At 46.6% G+C, this 20,056-nt stretch overlaps 1 protein-coding gene across 1 annotated transcript in view; it reads right to left on the reverse strand.

Moving 5' to 3' along the window:
• PSMD1 (proteasome 26S subunit, non-ATPase 1) overlaps positions 1 to 19,932 on the reverse strand; it is a 115,542-nt gene extending 95,610 nt beyond the window's left edge. The window contains exons 1-12 of the mRNA XM_090055386.1: positions 19,779 to 19,932; positions 17,137 to 17,180; positions 16,102 to 16,175; positions 15,677 to 15,846; positions 13,880 to 14,085; positions 12,010 to 12,153; positions 10,852 to 11,078; positions 9,398 to 9,458; positions 7,060 to 7,188; positions 5,710 to 5,798; positions 2,121 to 2,199; positions 1,028 to 1,201 (exon numbers count right to left, since the gene is read on the reverse strand). Of these exons, the coding sequence (XP_089911512.1) occupies positions 1,028 to 1,201; positions 2,121 to 2,199; positions 5,710 to 5,798; positions 7,060 to 7,188; positions 9,398 to 9,458; positions 10,852 to 11,078; positions 12,010 to 12,153; positions 13,880 to 14,085; positions 15,677 to 15,846; positions 16,102 to 16,175; positions 17,137 to 17,180; positions 19,779 to 19,794 (1,413 nt within the window). The 5' untranslated portion in view covers positions 19,795 to 19,932. The remainder of the gene's footprint in view (positions 1 to 1,027; positions 1,202 to 2,120; positions 2,200 to 5,709; positions 5,799 to 7,059; positions 7,189 to 9,397; positions 9,459 to 10,851; positions 11,079 to 12,009; positions 12,154 to 13,879; positions 14,086 to 15,676; positions 15,847 to 16,101; positions 16,176 to 17,136; positions 17,181 to 19,778) is intronic.
• Between the last annotated feature and the right edge of the window lie 124 nt (positions 19,933 to 20,056).

Raw genomic sequence — 20,056 nt, forward strand, 5'->3', positions numbered from 1 at the left:
TACACATAACAGACAAAGCCTTGTGTGCAGCATGTAAATTCCCTGATTTGTTCTTTTGGCAAGTAACGGTTAGCCCCAAACACTGCCTCAGTGTTGTGCTACTAAATCATAGCCAACTGCCAAAGGTACTGAGCAGATCCTTTCCCTGCCCATTAGCAGAGAGGACCATCTCCAGGGAAGAAAGTCCAGTAATTGGTTGCTCTACCTGTACCTCCCTAAGTAGCCTTCTAGCCTGCCATAACAACACGCCTAAGAAAGCTCACAGGGAAAAAGCAGGAAGAAAGTTCTATTCTCAGGGCACTGCACCCTGCAACTGGGAACTGGGAACTGGTGTATAACTAATGTCACTGGGTTGATTTAAAAATCAGTCAAACTTCGAACTGATTCACCTCTTACCCATAGCCACATAACACTGGTATAACTCTGCTAGACCACAATGATGTCCCTGAAGCCATGAGACCTATAGCAGCTGCTATAGACAATAAGTATAATGAAGGCTGAAATACAAATTCACAACTCCTTCCTCAAATTCCACTTCTTCCTTTCTTTCTTTTTTTTTAAATAAAATAAAATTGCGTCTCCAGGGCCAAATCAGTTCCAAAATAAATTTCAAATTTTGACTGAACAGAACTCAATTGTTCAGGTCTGCGAGACGCTACTACCAGCAGACTCAGTCTGGTGCTTCAGATACTCCCAAATCCATGCCAGGCATCCTACGTGCAAGTCCCAAACCCAGAGGCCTTAGGATTCAAATGCCTCCTACTCTCACTTGCTCACTTCCCACTTGTGTTGGGAATGTGAAGGATGCTGAAAGTAAGCACTGCATTGAAGGGGACCATCAAGGTGTATAAGCAGCGCACCATGCAGCTTTCCATAAGCCACTGTGTTACTTATTGCTTTTATGCTATTTGTCATCCTCATTCACTGTCTCGGGTCAGATCTACAGCAAGTTCAGAGGCATGTTTTAGCAAAGCATTTAGTGCACTCCTGGACACTCAGACCAGAACAACTTAAACCTTATACGTACGTCATTACTGGCATTCTTCAGCTGGTTCAGCAAATAGTCAATGATGTCACCCCCATGATTAGCATGAATGAGACCCAAAGCGTAGAGGCCTCCACCCTCCTGATAGGCTGACCCCGGAGAGGTGTCCTTGGGCAGGTAAGTAGCCATTAACTGTAGTGCTTCCTTCTCATGACCCTACAAGTTCATTGACCAACAGGGTATAGAGAAAGAAGAAAAAAATGAGAAAAAAGGGAAAAGTATGTTGAGTTATAAAGACGTTTATCGGGAGTAAACATCTGCTTAATCCATCATTCTCCGTAGTGTGGTGCAGTACTGGCCTTCCCCAACACCAGCACATGCAGTGTTCCCGTTATTATCACTTTTGCAGTTTGTTCACAAAAAGGCACAAGTACAAAAGAATCACTCTACAAAGCAAACAAATCATAGAATCATAGAAAATAAGTGTTGGAAGGGATGTTGGGAGCTCACATCTAGTCCAACCCCCTGCTCAAAGCAGGACCAGCCCTGACTAGATCATGCCAACCAAGGCTTTGTCTACCGAGGTCTTAAAAATCTCCAAGGATGGAGACTCCACAACTTGTCTGAGCATCCCTTTCCAGTGTCTTACTACCCTCCTAGTGAGAAAGACTTTTCCAACATCTAACCTCAACTTCCCTTGCTGCAACTTGAACCCATTGCTCCTTGTCCTGTCATCTGCACACACTGAGAACAGTCCAGCTCTTCTGACCCCCATTTTGGAGAGTAGAAGACTGTTATTAAATCCCCATTCAGTCTTCTCTTCTCCAGACTGGACCAAGACGCATATTTGGCTCAACAATCAGGCTGCTTTATTAAAGAACTGGGTACAAAAACTACAAAACTTCCTGCTCTTCTTTAACCCACTATCCCTGCACTGAATCTGAAAGGTCCAAGGTGGAATGGAGACACTCATGAGCCAGCCATATGGCCCGACAAGGACAAGGTCCTGTTACTGGCTTTGATTCCTAACCAAGTTTTAAAATCAAGCTGGGCAAACACATTCCCAGAGAAAACAATTTCAGTGACAACAAGAGAAGAGCTTTTATTACGTGAAGAAATACAAATGTAATGTTACCTTATGTATGACCCCCAGGCTGGCAGTAGCAGTAAACTTTGCCCAGTTAGTGGCTCTGGCCAGCCACTCCAAATTATCTCTGGAATGAGAAAAAGCCTGGGTTTCAGTACAGTTGTTACCCCTGGTGATATGTCAGAAGCAAGGATTACTTTCAAAACAGCAGGCAGCTGTGGGAGACAGGGAGATGGAGACATCTTGTGCTCTGCACTTGCCCTTCGCCAGCTCTGAATTTTGGCTCAACACCAGCAATCACACAAGTGAGCAGCTCATTTTACAACAATGCAGACCTAGGTCAGCCTGTCTTCATGCTTCAAAGACCCTGCCATGGGCTCAAGCAGTGCTTTTTTTCCGAAAGAGAGAACTGGAAACTGTTCTTGGCTGGGAGGGTCAACTGGATCATATAAATGGTCCCTTTCGTCACTTCTTCTTGTTAATTCAGCCCCCAGCCTGGATCTGCACAAGTTCAAAGCTTGCCAAAAAGCCATCCTTGACTGATCAGAACACAGGGGCTATCTGAATGAATCAGGCTCATAATCCATTCAGCCCAGTGCCATCTTCACTAGCACCTAGCACCAAATGCCAAGGGAAGTGCAAAAAAAAGTCACGTAGTAGTTTGCTGTGGAACATTCTGCCCCCACCACCAACATGGCCTCACGCTGGTCTCCAATAGTTAGGATTGGCTTCAGCCCCATTGCTCCTAGTTTAATATCATCCCTTCCAAAAATATATCATAGCTGATTACAACAATTCTGGACCAATTATTCTCGCCATCCCAAAATAATGATCCAACATCTAAACTCTTGACCTCAACAACTGCCAGAGGGAACATGTTCCACAGTCAAAATTCATGCTATGCGCAAAAAGCATTTCCTTTCATAGAATCTGAATTTTCCACCGTTTAATTTCTTTCTATATCCACTTTTTCTTGTGTTGGAAATTTTTGGCTCAATCTCCTTTTGGCCCCTGCTACACATTAAATATATTACGCAATTAACTGCCAAACTGCAAAGGCATGCAGTAAGGCAGCAGCCCTAGATTTTAGGAGGGCAGACTTCAACGAGCTAAGGAGGATAGTTGGAGAAGCGCTGAGGTCCCGGGGGGGAGGGGAGCCAGGTGTCCAAGGAGAGTGGTCACTCCTTAAGAAGACGATCCTCCAAGCCCAAAGGAAGGTAATCCCAACAAGGATCAAAGGGAGCAGGAGAGCACACAAGCCTCTGTGGCTCACCAAAAGAATCCGGGAATGTCTCCTTGCTAAAAAGGAGGCTTATACCCAATGGAAAGAAGGGGTCATCACCAGGGAGGGCTATTCTGTAGTTGCTTGGGGATGTAGGGGGGCAGTTAGGAAGGCCAAGGCAGAGATGGAACTGGGACTAGCTTCCCAGATTAAGGACAATAAGAAGTCTTTTTTTAAATACGTAGGGGGTAAAAAGAAGGTCCCGGGTAATGTGGGGCCCTTGCAGGATGCCATGGGTAACTTGGTCGTCACACCAGACGGCAAAGCTAACATGTTTAACGATTTCTTTGCCTCCGTCTTCTTAAGTAGGGACCAGAACAGCCACCTCCCTGCTGGGCCCCCCTCGGGCCCCGGGCGAGGCACACCTGGGCCACGGGTTAGCGAGGATTTAGTTAGGGAGCTTCTGGAGGGGTTGGACGTATTCAAGTCAGACGGCCCAGATAATCTCCACCCTAGAGTTCTAAAGGAACTGGCCGAGGTCACTGCAAGTCCCCTGGCACGGCTTTACGAGCACTCGTGGTGCTCTGGTGAGGTACTGGAGGACTGGAAGAGGGCCAACGTGGTCCCCATCTTCAAAAAAGGCAGGAAGGAGGACCCGGGAAACTATAGGCCGATTAGTCTCACCTCGATCCTAGGCAAGCTGTTCGAGAAAATTATGCTGGCACACATCCAGGAGGGGCCAGCAGGGGACTGCATGCTTAGGGGCAACCAACATGGGTTCATCAGTGGCAGGTCCTGTCAGACCAACCTGGTGGCCTTTTACGATCAGATCACCAGATCATTAGCTGCAGGGGTAGCAGTGGACATCGTCTTCCTGGACTTCCAGAAGGCTTTTGACACTGTCTCTCACCCTGTTCTCATTAAGAAACTGGGGGGCTGTGGTGTCGACACTCACACAGTCAAATGGGTCACCAACTGGCTGGAGGGCCGCACCCAGAGGGTGGTGGTGGATGGGTCCTTCTCAACCTGGAAGGACGTGGGCAGTGGGGTCCCCCAGGGCTCGGTCCTCGGGCCCACGCTGTTCAACATCTTCAACTATGAAACATCTTCATCAGCTATTTGGATGAGGGGGTAAAAAGCACCCTGTTCAAATTTGCTGATGACACTAAGATGTGGGGGGACGTGTGTACATTGGAAGGATGCAACAGGCTACAATCAGACCTAGACAGGTTACAAGGGTGGGCGGACGAGAATACCTAAGAATAGGATGAGTTTCAACACAGACAAGCGCAAGGTGATGCACCTCAGGAGGAACAACCGGCACCACACCTACAGGTTGGGGAACTCCCCTCGTCAGCACGGAGGCGGAAAGGGATCTGGGGGTCATCACTGACTCCAAGATGAACATGGGCCAGCAGCGTGGAGAGGCGGTAAGGAAGGCCAACCGCACCTTGGCATGCATCCACAGATGCATCTCGAGCAGGTCCAAGGAGGTGATCCTCCCCCTCTATGTGGCACTGGTCAGGCCGCAGCTGGAGTATTGCGTCCAGTTCTGGGCACCGCACTTCAAGAGGGATGTCGACAGCATGGAGAGGGTCCAGAGGAGGCCACTCGTATGATCAGGGGACAACAGGGCAGGCCCTATGAGGACAGGCTGCAGGACCTGAACCTGTTCAGCCTCCAAAAGAGAAGGCTGAGGGGGGATCTTGTGGCCTGTTATAAACTAGTCAGGGGGGATCAGCAGGCATTGGGGGAGTCCCTGTTCCCCCGAGCACCGCCAGGAGTGACCAGGAATAACGGTCACAAGCTGGCAGAGGGGAGATTCAGGTTAGACATCAGGAGGCGCTACTTCACGGTCAAGGCGGCTAGGATCTGGGACCAACTTCCAAGAGAAGTGGTGCAGGCTCCTACCCTGGGGGTGTTTAAGAGGAGGTTAGATGAACATCTTGCTGGGGTCATTTGACCCCAGTATTCTTTCCTGCCGTGGCAGGGGGTCAGACTAGATGATCTGCTCAGGTCCCTTCCGACCCTACAAACTATGAAACTATAGTAAATTTAGATTGGCCACACATGCAAAGTAATTATTACAACATAAAAATAAGTATCAAGCTATAAAGAGAGCCAGCCAGCTACAAAGTCAGTGCTAGAAAATGTGTAACAACTCTATAGCTCGTTTCTATGCAGCTCTGGGCCTTTCTCTATACTGTTCATCTTATTTACTTTCATCACACTCGCTCTTGTCTCCTTTCCAGGGGAAACAACTTGCCATCTTCCCCTCTCTCTTCATACAGGAGTCTTTTGTAATTCACTTGATCACCCTTATTCTTCTCTGCCCTTGCCTTTTGGAGGACAGGTGACATATAAAGTATTCTAGTACCTCTCAAAGTTACCTGGATTTCTTTACAACGTATTTACCTAAGGAACTGGTCACTGGTTGTCCCACAGTGCATAAAGGAGTTTGCTATAACTGTTGCTGTGTGACACACGGAGTTCCGGACTGCATCCTGGAAGAGCAAAACAGACTGGTTTCACCAAGCAGCAAGAAACATGCACCCAGGTCTGCTCAATTCAGACTGCTTGGTACCATACAGATGATTGAGTACACGTGCGCTGCTTTAGGCACACAGTTCTGCTTACTTGGCTTTGCCTCAGAAAGATGGGTCACAACTAATTCAGGGTGTTTAAATTGCACAATAAAGATCATGCTTCTGCCGTCTTCAAGAGGAGGCTTGATAGTCACCTGGTTGGGGTCATCTGACCTTGGTCCTCTTTCCTGCCAGGGGCAGGGGGTCAGACACAATGATCCATTGTGGTCCCTTCTGACTATAATGTATGAATCTATAAATGACCTCACTCTAATGAGGATGCACTGCTTGCTAAGACACTCTGGCCTGATGTCAAACCCATTTCTTGTGCTCATGAGTCCTTTATATAAATTTCTGCAGAATAAACTGAAGCAAAACAGCAGCATGAATGGAGAAAGATATCTTCTTTTAAATGCCCAGCAGCCCCAAGTCATTTATCCATTGCTTCTAACAACTATTTCAAGCCTTCCCTGGAAGGAACCACAGAATCAGCAGGAAGAGGCTCTATCAGCAGAGGGAAATTTCCCAAGCATTTGAAAAACAGCATGCTGATGTATACTTGCTCTAAGCAGGTAAATGTCTCATGCAGCCTGCTGAGGATAGGGAGCATATTTAAAATCCAGACAAACTCTCTTCTGGGGTTTATAATAGTCACTAGGCTTAAGGTACAGCAGGGATAGGGTTTGCAGCAGCAAAGGCATTAGATGCCATTTTGTCAGGCTCTTAAGTGCTGCACTAACTTTACACATAAAATTTAGCACATGCAAATGCCTCACACTAGTAACTTCATAGTAAGACGTTGCTTGTGGCCACTAACACATTCAGTCTATTTCTTGGCTTGTAATACTGCAACTCCTTGGTTTTGTTTTCCTCCTTCGGGTACGTGGAAAGGTGGCCTCTAGACACACCTCAGAATTGCACTGGCCACTTTGATGGACTCATGGCCAGACAGCGAGACAAACAACCCTCACTGAGCTAGGAGATTTGATTTTTAGAATGAACATATTGGGACTGTTATACTAGGCCAGCCATGAACAAGAAACCTTGGAAAGAGGGAATCCTCCCAGACACACTCAGGCTTTGCTTAAACCTAATGCTTCAAAAAGAGATTGTGGAAACAGATGCACACCAGAAAACTTTTGACAATCCCAGTAGCAGACGGCAATCTAAGGCCACTTACCTTTGTGTTTTTGAGAATCATGAGGTCAGTGTTGTTGTTTCGTATTAAAAACTGCAGATGCAACTCAATAGCCATTTCACCACTTAAAATTTTAATCATTTTGGAGATCTGGTCCTTGGGCTCAGGGTTCTTCATGCACAAAGAAAAGAATTAAAAAAAGACAGGTCATAAGAATCCCTGCAGTGATCCCATGAGACTGCCAGCTCAAGTGCACAATTAGAACACCCTGTGCATGTTCAAGTGCACAGTTACAGCTGACCATTCAGAGACCAGCAGGTCTGGGGTTAAAAAGGCAATAAAGATTCTCACAAGTCCTGGTCACTCCAATGAGAGTATTTCCAGGGATGAGGTATGGAGAGTGAAGGGCAGAGACTATAAGAACAATGCATCCCTTATGGTAGAAATAAATCATTCCAATCACACCTGCTTCTTTGATATTTGGTGCTCATCTGCTGCTTCGTTTGGTCTCTTGCACCTAGTGAACAAGAAACCCTTCCACAAAAAGCAGTCATATATATGAACACTACACTTGTGTTTCCTTAGGGATTATAGTGAGGAAGGACTCAGCAACGATGCTTGAAACATATGGTGATGCCATGGATGAGCAGTTGCAAGGTGACCATGACAGCTTGGGGATTGGGAGAGCAAATCAATTCAACAGAGATGTGCTGGAACCACGCTGCTGGGGTCTACAATGGCTGGGAAGGACATGGATCAGTCTTAGGGCTTTTCAAACACCTGGCTAGTCGCCACTTTATCTACATGCTCCCAATGCTCTGCTGAACCAACCTGAGCCCTTTGATAACTCCTGTAATGTCAGCCTAAGCTTGGCACTCCTGCAGGGGGTGGGGAAAGCACATTAAGTCCCTTTGTAGTGACGTTATGTAAAAGACCTGCTGAGGTTAGTCCTTTAACTAATCTCCTTAGTTATTTCTTTTTGGCTTGCACTCCCAGCTAGGGCAATTAGAGCACTAGAATGCTCCAGGTCACCAGGATCATTTCTGCATGCCTGCCCCTTGGCACCAGCCATGGCATTCACCCAGCAGAAACTAATCCAAAATGCTATCCCCCTTGGAGGACGCTGCCCACAGGTTTTCTGAGGAGCTACGAATCTTACTGCTTTGTTTCTTTGCCCGAACCTGGTTTCAAGCAAGTCTCTCTGCTTACAATGAACTGAACAGAATTCATCCCTTTCTAAAGATCTACAAGATTATCTCCACAATTCTCATGAGTTGTTTGCATGTGTACATGATAGGAGTGGTCACAGCCATGACTGGAGTTTTATCCCCAGCTCTGTTTAGCATTTTTGCCCTCATCGTAAGAGTAAATGTTATATATCTGCATGTTCTTATAGGGATACTCATGAGCAAAATCCTGGTAACTTTAATCATGTTTCATTCACAGTTAAACTGACAAGGTTTGTGCTACACTCATCTCTCCTTCTTTCCAGGATGGATTTATTTTTAATGCTAACAGGGTGTGGCTACACGTTCATTACCACAATTATGGCACATTAAGTTTAGTAACTGTAATGACAGGTACTAACTTAACACGCCGCAATCAGCACTACTGCACATTAGCGCAGTTGAACGGGTTTTTGGTGGTGATGTTAATGCACAGTAGATTTATTCTACTGTGCATTAGAGCATTAGCATGGGTTTTGCCCACTGCGCTAATGTGCAGTAGAATTAGTCTTCTGCACATTAAGAATCTCATGTAGAAGCACCCACAGAGTCTGAAATAAATCAAACAGATAAGCCAGCCCACTCCAGCCCAGCTTCCCTCATGTCTCTAAGAGCACATTTATACTCCCTCCAGGGGTGGGAGGGGCAGTGCTTTAATTAGAGTGGCTCCGAGAGCTGCTCTAATTAAAGCGCCGCAATGTTTTGTGCATCAGTGTCCCCAAACTTAAAAATAGCGGCAGGGGTATTTGAGGTAAAGCTTGTTCAACAAGCTGCCCCTGCTGTCATTTCTAAGTCACATACACGAGATGCAGGAGACTGCTGGAATATGGCAATTGCCATGTTCCAGCAGATTCAGTTAATCCTGTCTGCTCCAATGCGCTGGAATCCCAGTGCATCAGAGCAGCTGCTGCGCTTGTGTATTAGCGCCCTAACTGAGCTGTCTCCTGGCCTTTCAACCGACCTACAAATTTAGACCCTGCCCAATTCCTGGCTTCCAACCGATCTCTCAGCAGGAAGATATTTTAAACACGGTGTGCTAAGCCCAACACCTTCAAGAGGTCACTGCACCCAGATTCAGGTACATGGGGGTATCTAGGCAAAGCATGGACGTGCAGCTAAATACAGTATATATGATATTGCACAGCAGGACTTACAGCGTCTGCAGACTTCCCAGCACAAGAGCTACCTGGCTTCTCTTCTGCCTCCATAGCATCACTGCAATTAAAAAAAAAAAAAAAAAGATGCAATCAAGTTCACATCTCATCACTGGCCAAACACTTTCACTGCACTGAAGTGAGCTGGGAAGTTGATATGACAAGGTAGTTCATCCCCTCTCAAGAGCCTTTGGTGCACCATGAATAAGGAGAGACACAGTGAAGAAAGGGAAATCACAGCTATTGAGCTGTTGCTGAGACAAGAGCCTGACATGCTTCTACAGGAGTGGGAAACCTTCCATTTCTCACTACATCCCAAGACCAGTCACTGCACAGATTCCCATTGCTCTGAGCACATCTTTATACCAGCTGCTGCAACAGCTTTCTCCATCTCCCAGTGGGGGGTACCATCCCTGCCAGACACTTTAAGTGCCATCCATACTTTTCATTGAAGCTACACACTGGGCACTAAAAGGAAGCTGGAACAGCATAAGTGTCTCTCAGCAACGGCACCCCACAAAGCACAAGGCTCTGCCAGTGCTACAGGAGATGGAGACAGGACTTTGGCCAATTTCTTTCGAAGCAATTAAAACCCGATTTTCCAAGGCCCACAGAAGAGGACTGTTTCCTAGTGACCCGCATAATGCTCAAAGAAATTTGCATAATATGAAGCACTATGCAGGCCCATTTATGAATGGCTCAGTAAGTATGCTTACTGCAGTGCATTACAACAGGAAACACCTACTTCTAAACTTGCATCACTGACTCGGAAAGATAAAAAGGTGCCTCATTTCTGCAAGCCTTTATAGGACCAGAGTCCCCATTATGTTATTTGCACAGATGCAGTCACCATTTCATGTGCCAGACTGACGGCTTCCAAGCTAATGGAAGATAAAGAGCAGTGTAAATTGTCTCTATAATGCTCTGCCCACAGGCCAGGAATTTAACTTGGAGGGGCCCACAGAGGGATAAGAAGGTAGTTCCAGACCTGTACTGATTTTCTGTGAGGCCAAAGAGGGGAGAGGAAAGAAGGGGTCAAATGATTCCAATTACAGAGATGGCTTATATTATACAGACATCTGGCAGCTAAGACCTTGGAATATAGACTACTGGACAACGATCAGCAGTGGGAACCTCCTCTTAATAAAGCTAGGCTGGATTTGACCAGACAACCTTCATCAAACAGAAAGGCTTTGTTTACTATTGCCAGTCCCTAATCCACATATGCCCACAAAATCATTTAATCAGATTCCATAACAGGGTTAGGAAACAGAACCTAGCTGTGACAGGCATCAACCTGAACATGCCTCTGTTTCTTTGTTCTCTTCTACTACAAAGGGCACATCATATTTACACACACTCTTAAAACATTCGTCTGTGTTTACAACAGAAGACTCCCTACGAGTTATATTTTAACTGAACAGTGATATTTCTGCTCAAGCCAATGCCCACACCTGTCCTTCTCAGATCCAGGTACAGTTCCCGTGTTGGTTGATCCAGGCACCGAGGCAATGGGGGCGCCGACAGTACGGAGATTCTGGATTACAGAAGACAAGAACTGCTGGCTTGCACTTTCATACAGATCAAAGCAAATCTGGTAAGCCATGAGAAGGTTGTCTTCCTTCACCAGCTTTTCCAGGATGTCACTCACAGCCTGAGGGTCATCCAGAAATATCAGGCACTAAGGGGCAAGAGGGAGAGGAATGAAACAAAAAGATTAGAAAAGATGGCTTATATTGCAGAATGGAAGAGTAGGCTCCAGAGATCCTCTCGTGTCTCTTTTCTTTCTTGCATGCTGACACTCCTCTAATGGGAGGCCAGAGTGAAGAATTCCCCCTCCCATAACAGATACTAATAATTTTCAAACAGTTTCCGTAAGCGAACTTTAAATGAGGCCAAGGTGAGAATTATAAAGAACACAAGACAAGAATTAAAAGTTCTTTCTATACATAATTTCTCTTTTGAGGTCCACAGTTTTCCCTTATTACATTGCTGAAATGAGGGTGTAGGATGACATTATCTCAGATTAATTTAAGAACAAGATGTTATCAGACGACATCTATCACTTCGTAAAAGTATGATCCATCTCTCTAGAGAGCTGTCTAAGTTAAAATGGAACAAGTATGAAGTTCTTAAGAGTCCCACACCTAGAGTATGGCGTGATGGCCAAACGCATGGCAACATCATCTGGCATCTGAATACCCAGCCGAAATATTACTAAGAACAACTTCCTGAAAAACAATATTTATTTTCTGGATAAAAGAAAAAAAAAATATTTAATCCTTTTAAGATTCAGAGCTAGGGAACCACTGATTAATTCCCTACACAGCCTCGAATTGGTAATCATAATTTTCTAGCTTATGTTGTTTTAGAACAAGTTTCCCGTCCAGAAATACAACAAACATAAAATATGTTAATTAGAAGGTTAGTAACCTTGAAGACTAAATACTAGTTTAATATCTAAACTAGCTCAAATTTAATACATATTGAAACTGCACACAGAAGGAATGGTATTTCTTTGTTTGATTCCAAAGCCCAGGTAGGAATCAAGTTATCTGGATGTTTTTAAATCAAGCAAAGCATTTACAAACAGCAGCATCACTCAGGATTACCTGGCACACATTGATGAAGTCAGGTTTTTCCAAGTTCATGTAAATTTTAACCAGAACTCTGAGCACTTTGTTACGGAATTGCTTATTTTGCATTAAAGACATGCAGAGCTTTAAACTATATGCCAGCATCCCAGGAACATCATTCTGAAACAAAATCAAAGAAAGAAATTAAGGAATAAAACCATCCATACTTTTAATGAACTTTTCTTTATGCTGACAAAGATACGCATATGTGACTTTAGAATGTGCCTCTTATTTCCATCACAGAAACTCACAGATCAAATGCAACAGTCAGGAAAGAAGTTTCCAAAATAGGTTGAAAACACAATTCTACTAGTACTTAAAATAAACTGTTAGGTGTGCAATGTGTATTCATCATTGTATGCACGCTACGGGCCCCTTCAAACACCAAACAAAAAAAAGCAGAAGCCTCATAACAAGGTAAAAAACACCTCTTCCCAATAAACTTTGTGTTTTTAATTGACCCAAAGAAAAGCATGGCACAGCTTTACATCAATCGCATCGCCTTAGTTAATTCATAGTTTCATAGTAGCTAGAGTCGGAAGGGACCTAGGTAGATCATCTAGTCCGACCCCCTGCCTTGGCAGGAAAGAGCACCGGGGTCAGATGACCCCGGCAAGGTGCTCATCTAACTTCCTTTTAAAAATCCCCAGGCTAGGAGCCTGCACCACTTCCCCTGGAAGCCGGTTCCAGGCCCTAGCCGCCCTGACTGTGAAGTAGCGCCTCCTAATATCTAATCTAAACTTACCCTCCGCCAGCTTGTGACCGTTATTCCTGGTCACTCCTGGCAGCGCACGGGGGAACAAGGACTCCCCCAATACCTGCTGATCCCCCCTGACCAGTTTGTAGCAGGCCACAAGGTCCCCCCTTAACCTTCTCTTGTGGAGGCTAAACAGGTTCCGGTCCCGTAGCCTCTCCTCATAAGGCCTGCCCTGCTGACCCCTGATCATATGAGTGGCCCTCCTCTGAACTCTTTCCACATCGTTCACGTCCCTCTTGAAGTGTGGCGCCCAGAACTGGACGCAGTACTCCAGCTGCGGCCTGACCAGTGCCGCATAGAGGGGGAGGATCACCTCCCTGGACCTGCTCGAGATGCATCTGTGGATGCATGACAGGGTACAGTTGGCCTTCTTGACTGCCTCCCCACACTGCCGGCCCATGTTCATCGTGGAGTCAATGACGACTCCAAGATCCTTTTCCGTCTCCGTCCTGGCAAGAGGGGAGTTCCCCAACCTGTAAGTGTGGTGCCGGTTCTTCCTCCCCATGTGCAACACCTTGCACTTATCAGCGTTAAACCCCATCCTATTCTCATCCGCCCACCGTTGCAACCTGTCAAGGTCAGCTTGTAGCCTATTGCACCCTTCTAGTGCACCCACATCCCCCCACATCTTAGTGTCATCAGCAAACTTGAACAGGGTGCTTTCTACCCCGTCATCCAAGTCACTGATGAAGATGTTGAACAGTGCAGGCCCGAGGACCGAGCCCTGCGGAACCCCACTGCCCACGTCCTTCCAGGTCGAGAAGAACCCATCCGCTACCACCCTCTGGGTGTGGCCCTCCAACCAGTTGGCGACCCATTTGACTGTGTGGGCATCGACACCACAGTCTCCCAGCTTTTTGATGAGGACAGGGTGAGAGACAGTGTCGAAAGCCTTCCGGAAGTCCAGAAAGACTACATCCACAGCAACCCCTGCGTCTAATGATTTTCTGATCCTGACAAGGATTTCACAGATTTCAGACATTAAGGCAGAAGGGACCTCAGAAGATGATCAAGTCCAGCCCCCCGCCCCAGGGGGCAGGAAGTCAGGAGGGATCATACTTCCACCCAACATCCAACAACTCCACCTACCGACTCCAGGATGGTTTTCTCAAAGATGTCCAACCTGCGGGTCTCCAGTGCTATGCCGATGGCCTGTTTGTACTTGTGGTCATCCAGACACCGCTGGAACATCTTGTTCACGATCCCTTCCAGCCTTTCGTCGACAGGCTTCTTCTCCCCTTCGGGCAGCTCTGCATTCTCCACACACTGTTTGGTGTAGTGGTCGATGCATTTTGCTGAAGAAGAACATGAAACACAGCTCTGTTTAAACTCCCTAGATATTCAAAGGTTCAAGAGAAGTATGAGACCTGAAAAGCTGACATAGACTCTTGGGCCATTTCCACACAAGAGTGGGCATTTGTTTCCCCAAGGACAAGAAGCAGTGGCACACCTTGTGCTGCTGCTACTTGTCCCTGGAGAATGCCTGTGTTACACATCCTCTGGTGCACAGCAGGTTACCCCAGGTGAGGTAAGGGAGGCTGGGGCCAGCAACTGTGCTGACCCCAGCATCCTTACATGGGGGCCTTGGGGAGCTGCAGCCACAGCGATCCTGCCGCTCAGAGCCTGGTCAGCAGCTGGAATGTGGCTCTAGCTGGCCAGGCTCTGGTTTTGAGCAGTGCACATTGCCCCTTTTTTTGTGCAGTTTTTCACGTGGGTCAAAAACTGCCCCCGCACTACTACCTTGCAGAGCATAGAACACCTGAGTGTGTGCAATACTGCAGAAGGGTTTGCAGCACCAAATACCACACAGCTTTACTCATCTGGACACAGCCTTAGGGAATAAAAGTAGCAACCTTCAGGCACAATATACAGAAGTCCACGCATACAGGCAAAACATTTATTGATGACTCAGGAGACTCTGTCCCGCCTAAATCCACCTATGACAGCAAAATGATGGGAATGTGACAAGCATGCAGTCACTACCATAATTTACATCCCACAGGCAAATGATCTTAAAACAGTGAAATAGAAGAAGAGATTTCCATGGTCTGAACTCTTAAGTTGTGTGCTAAAAGCAAACGCATTTAAAACAAAAATGAACCTGTGGCTATTTGGCAATTTCAAACAACAGGAGATTTTCGACAAGTCAGGAAGCAACTCACATCAGACTTCCCTGCTCCCCTGAAAGCAGTAGAAGAAGGAAAGCAAGCAAGCCAGGGTCCCCAGCTCTTCAAAACCCCTAAATGTCAGCCAGATCAGCAGACTGGGATTAGCTGTTTGAACACTGGACATTCTTCTCCCCCTTTTCCCAGGGACAGGGGCCACCCTCTTCAAATGCTTAAGGAGGACCTCTGTCATGGTATGAAACAATGAATATTCAGCTTCCTTAATTAAAAGTTCCAGTTACAAAGACAGACTTCTAATATTCTAGTATTCTAGACACCATTTCACTTCCATACGCCGACACAAAATGTCCATCCGTTGCCCACAAAAATACCCAGGTCTATTAAAACAGAAGGGAAAACACTATGCTAAGTTTTCTCTGCTACCTGTGCAGCCAGGTTTACTGATATTCCTAGGATTACTCTGGCATCAATGATGCTGGGAGATGGAAGAGGAAAGAAACACTATACAGGTGTGTTCATTTGAGTTTGACTAGGAATACCAGGGACAGAGGTGACTGGAAGAAGAAACTATTTGCTAAATGGCAACGAAGAAAGGCAGTTCTCAAAGAGAGGAAATAAAGTAGTACTAAAATGAAAACAGCAGCTGAAGCATCAGCTTTGATAACTATATGCAGCGAGCAGAAAATTTGGAAGACAGCAGCAAAGGCAAGCAGAGTCTCAAAGCTAGAACAGCTTTCCAGTCAGAGCTGCTTTCAATTACCAATGATCGTCTCCACATATTCCGAGTTGTCGTTGACATTGAAGAGGTCACCTGCTCCCAGGGCATAGTTCAGAGATTCCTCAAAGGCTCCCAGGTGATAGAACACTTTGGAAGCAACCAAGGCAGCGAACTGGCGACTCCGGAAGCCCTCATCTTCATAGAGAACCTCGCTGGAAAGGTCAAAGGAAAGAACATCAGTTCAGCATGCAAGGCTCTCCCTATAAGCAGCAGCCAACTGCCCTCTTCAGCTCAGCTTGCATTTTTGGGGTGGGAGATCTCAGTGCAGGCCCAGGTAAAGTCACACTTCAGGGAAAACTAAGAACAACAGAACTGAGATTGAGCTGCCAGAAAAAGAGCAGATTTGCTGCACCCCATATTCCATTTAAGCTGCCCGCCCCTCTGACAGAGAATATTTCTTCTCTTACATTTTGTCCACTGACTCAGAGATTTCTGCCCAGAAGTCATTGACAACAGCATTCAGCTTGTGAAGAGCAAACTCCTGCGGAGAGTGATAAAAATCACATTCAATAAAGGCTCTTTTTTTTTAGTTGTCCTCTCCTCAGACCACTGTAATACAGGCCAGCAAAACCCTCCCACCCTGGGAGCCATCTACATCCTCAAGTCACTTTGCAAATGCTCTCTAACAGTCTCATCTCCCCCATCAAGAAGGGAAGGATTGTTTAGCCCAATGTACAAGTAGGGACATGGAACCTTGATCCACCTTCCTTTAATTTCAGTTCTCAGCCAAAGGGATGCACCTTTTGAGGTTATTATGAAGGAAGCAATAGGTTCCTCAGTCTACAGAACACTCAAACCCTATTTGCAGACATGGTGCCTTGGAAGACACAAGTCTCACAGGGGACAAGGACTGTCCCTGTGATACTCCAGTACACAGAGTGATGCCATCCTGATGGCAGGCTCCTTATTCTGCCGGTTTGGGTTTTCATTAGGCTCCTAGAGTTTGTTGCCTTTTTAATGTATTTAAAACCACGTGTCCATTTTGTAAACTAAGGTTTCCACAGTCATTTGTTTCTTCCTCCACTAGGTTGCCAGATGTACAAGCTTCCTTATAGTTTGTTTAAAACATGTTGTCCCTTCTCCCCACCCCTGCCAAACAAGAGAGACATGTGAGAGGAGAAATTTTGGCTCAGTAAACGTTCAGAGTAAAAGCATCCCAAGAGCATCCCCTGGGACACATGCCGGCTGCTAAGCCTTTTCATCAGAAGAGGTGGGTCCTCAAGTACGGATCCTGGGCTGCAAAGCTCCAGTCTATCCCATGATGGAACTGCCTGGGCCTCTCAGGCTCCTGACAAGAAGTTCTTTGGCTGCACATGGTGTAGGGGTTACTCATCCTTGTCTACCCATGAAGGCTGCTAAAAATCTAATGCTGTTGTAAAAATCAATGGATATTAAGTATGACTTTGAGACAAGTGGGGTCTAGCAAACACATTTGAACCTACCTTGAGCTGTGGCTCTTCTTCATCCAGAAGGGAAATAATTCCAGCTGCAACAACAACAAAAAAGTAGCATTTTATTTAGGATGATCCTTTGTGCTTTCAAAAGGAAAATATGACTTAGCCCAAAAACAATATGGTGAAAAGAAACGGTATATTTTTCCCCTAAAGATTTCAGTTTCTGATAACAGGTCAGATCAGCTGCAGAATTAGACCAAAAATATGATAATTAAAACATCATGTAAATTGGTATGTTAAGCTCTGGATTAAAATAGTAATTTCTCTGAGAAGTAGAAAAGCATGTTTGATGAGAGGCAGTGCTGGACTGAGAACACAGGCTGAGTCAGTCTCCAGTTTAACCACTTGTGTCAGCACCTTTGGCAAGTCACTTAACTTCAGTGCCTCTGTTTCCCCACATGTATAAAATTCATCACAACACAGGCTTACTTCCTACAGGTTTAAGAAATCCTGAATGAAAAGCACTATGAGAGCTGGGCTTTATCCTCACCCTCATCCGACCACAGCATGCATTATTCAGTCTGCACACACCACTACCACAAAGGGAACAAACTGCATGAGGTACTTCATGAAATCCAACAGCAAGTACAAGTTTCTTGCAAATACAAATACCTCCCACATGTACCATGGAACACAGGCATGGAACCAGCCTTGGGCACTTCCCCAGCCCATCCCCATCCACACTGCTGTACACACCACAAACGCACCAAATTTTAAAGTGACCCCTTCAAACTATGTTCCCAGCAGACAGAATTGGGATTGACAGGACAGCTTTTCCTCATCAAAGGGAAGGTGATGGCATCTGCAGACTGATTTCTGCTCTGTACTTCTTCCTTGCATGAAAATCCTTATAATCACAGCCAGCTATTTAATGATTGCTTTGCTTTCTGACCGGCTGCCTACATGACTTGCACTTCTTCCTTCTTACCCCACTCAGAGCTTTCCCTAACTGCTGTCCCCTCCACACTACTCATTTCAGACCTCTTTTCCTCCTCTTCCCTGTCTCCAGATGTCAGTCCTTTATTCATCCCTCTCAAAGACCTGAAACCAGCTTTCATTCCCCATAAACTGAACACACCCCTCACTGCTTAAAAAAACTAGATAAATCTCATCTACTCAGTTTTCAACTACAATACCCAAGCATCTCAGAGCTATTCTGTGCCATATGCAAGTTATGCAATAGAGCCACAGAGAGTAGGTCATAACCTGTTGTTTTTAGAACACTTGCTTCCACAGAACAGAGAAACTGACTCCAAAACTTTGTGGTTTTTAAAACATTACATAAATACTTTTAAGTTAATTACAAAGTTAACAACCCTGGGCCAGCCAAAAACCACACTGGTGTGGACCATTCTAGTTATCGCTATTGTGTATTATTCTTACTGTCTAAAGCCCCATTCAGATCAGCAGCAAAAGCACCCTGATCATTTCAGAAACAACTTGCACAGTGACAGTACTGGAGCTCTGGGTGACGGGGGAGGCAGGGAGGGAGGCAGCCTGAAGGGATAAGCACCCCATGCTCTGCGCACTGCATACTGACTCCAATCTCTCAGGTAAGACAAAGGAGACAGAGCAAAAGGTGACCCTAGTCAAGAAGTGACTAGTCCCTGCCTAGCTCAGCATTACTCAACTTTTACAGCAACAGTAGCAAGGCCCTGATATGACCCAGCACGAAAATTTGTACAACACATCCAATTTCCCCTCTATCTTTGGCTGCTGACTTAATGGTGCACATCAGAGACTAACGATGATTACAAGCTTTATACATAACCCCTAGCGCAGCAGCTCTCCACCTTTTCAGACTCAAGGCACCTCTCAGAAAATGCCAGCTCCTACTTTTCACTCATTTTTTGACCACGGAAAAATAATTGAGCAGCGTTTTGTTTTGTTTTTTCTGTCGCAAAGAAATCAGCAACCCCACAACAAGGCAGAAAGGTTTTAACGCTCTGGATTCCTGCTTGAAATGTCTCAGTTTATCTTGTGAATCCCGTTTACACACCTAACAGTGCAACAACGTGCGGTGCCCTGTGCCACCCTCAAAAGCACCTCAAGGCGCCGCAGGGTGCTGCATTGCCCTGGCTGAGCAACACGGGCCTCAAACTTGTACTGCTGAGGAAACTGCTGCAGAAGTCAGAAGAAAAACACACGTGCAAGTTCACCATAGAAATCATTTGTTTGATTAAGTCGCAAACTTTCTCAGACTTGAGGCCCCCTTGGAAAATACCAGCCCTCTGTTTTCACTCACGTTTTGACAGCAGGAAAAAAGACAGGTTTCCTGTTGCAAAGGACTCTGGAAGCCCACAGCTGGGGGTTTCTATTTGAAATCTCTGGGTGCATCTTTGCGCACCGCACCGAGGAGTAAGTGCACGCACACGCACACACACACAGACCAAACTAAGCCCGTGACCCTCGTATGGTTCAGGGTTTGCAGGCCAAGCCCTACGAAGAGAGACGGGAGGACCTGGATGCCACACGGGAGGGCACCGGCCATGCGGGGCCTGGCCTGGATGCGACCCCAGCCCTCGAGTGCCGGCACCCGGGATGTGCAGGCGGCGGGTGACGCAGCAGGCCGGCGCAGCCGGGCCCTGACTCAGCGAAATGCCCCCGCCCGGCCCCGCCCCGCCCCTCACCGGCGGACGTGATCATGCTGCGGCGCGGCGCGGCGCGGTGCGCGGGTGACGGGCGGGGCGGGCGTGAAGAGGGACTAGAGCCGCTGGTAGTACCGCTGCTCGGGGCCGTGCTCAGCGCTGCCTCACCGCCGCTTCCGGCCCGGAAGTGACGTTACAGGACCCCTGGTGAAGCGGAGGCTGTCCCGGGAGGTGCCTGACGGCCCAGCTACGCCGGGCGAAAGGTGCAGGGTGAGGGTAGAGGGCAAGGGAGGGAGGGAAGCGCCCGTGTCCCCAGGCCC

Source organism: Crocodylus siamensis, chromosome 6 (assembly GCF_052110815.1).
Source record: "Crocodylus siamensis isolate JL-2025a chromosome 6, ASM5211081v1, whole genome shotgun sequence".
Classification (NCBI taxonomy): domain Eukaryota; kingdom Metazoa; phylum Chordata; order Crocodylia; family Crocodylidae; genus Crocodylus; species Crocodylus siamensis.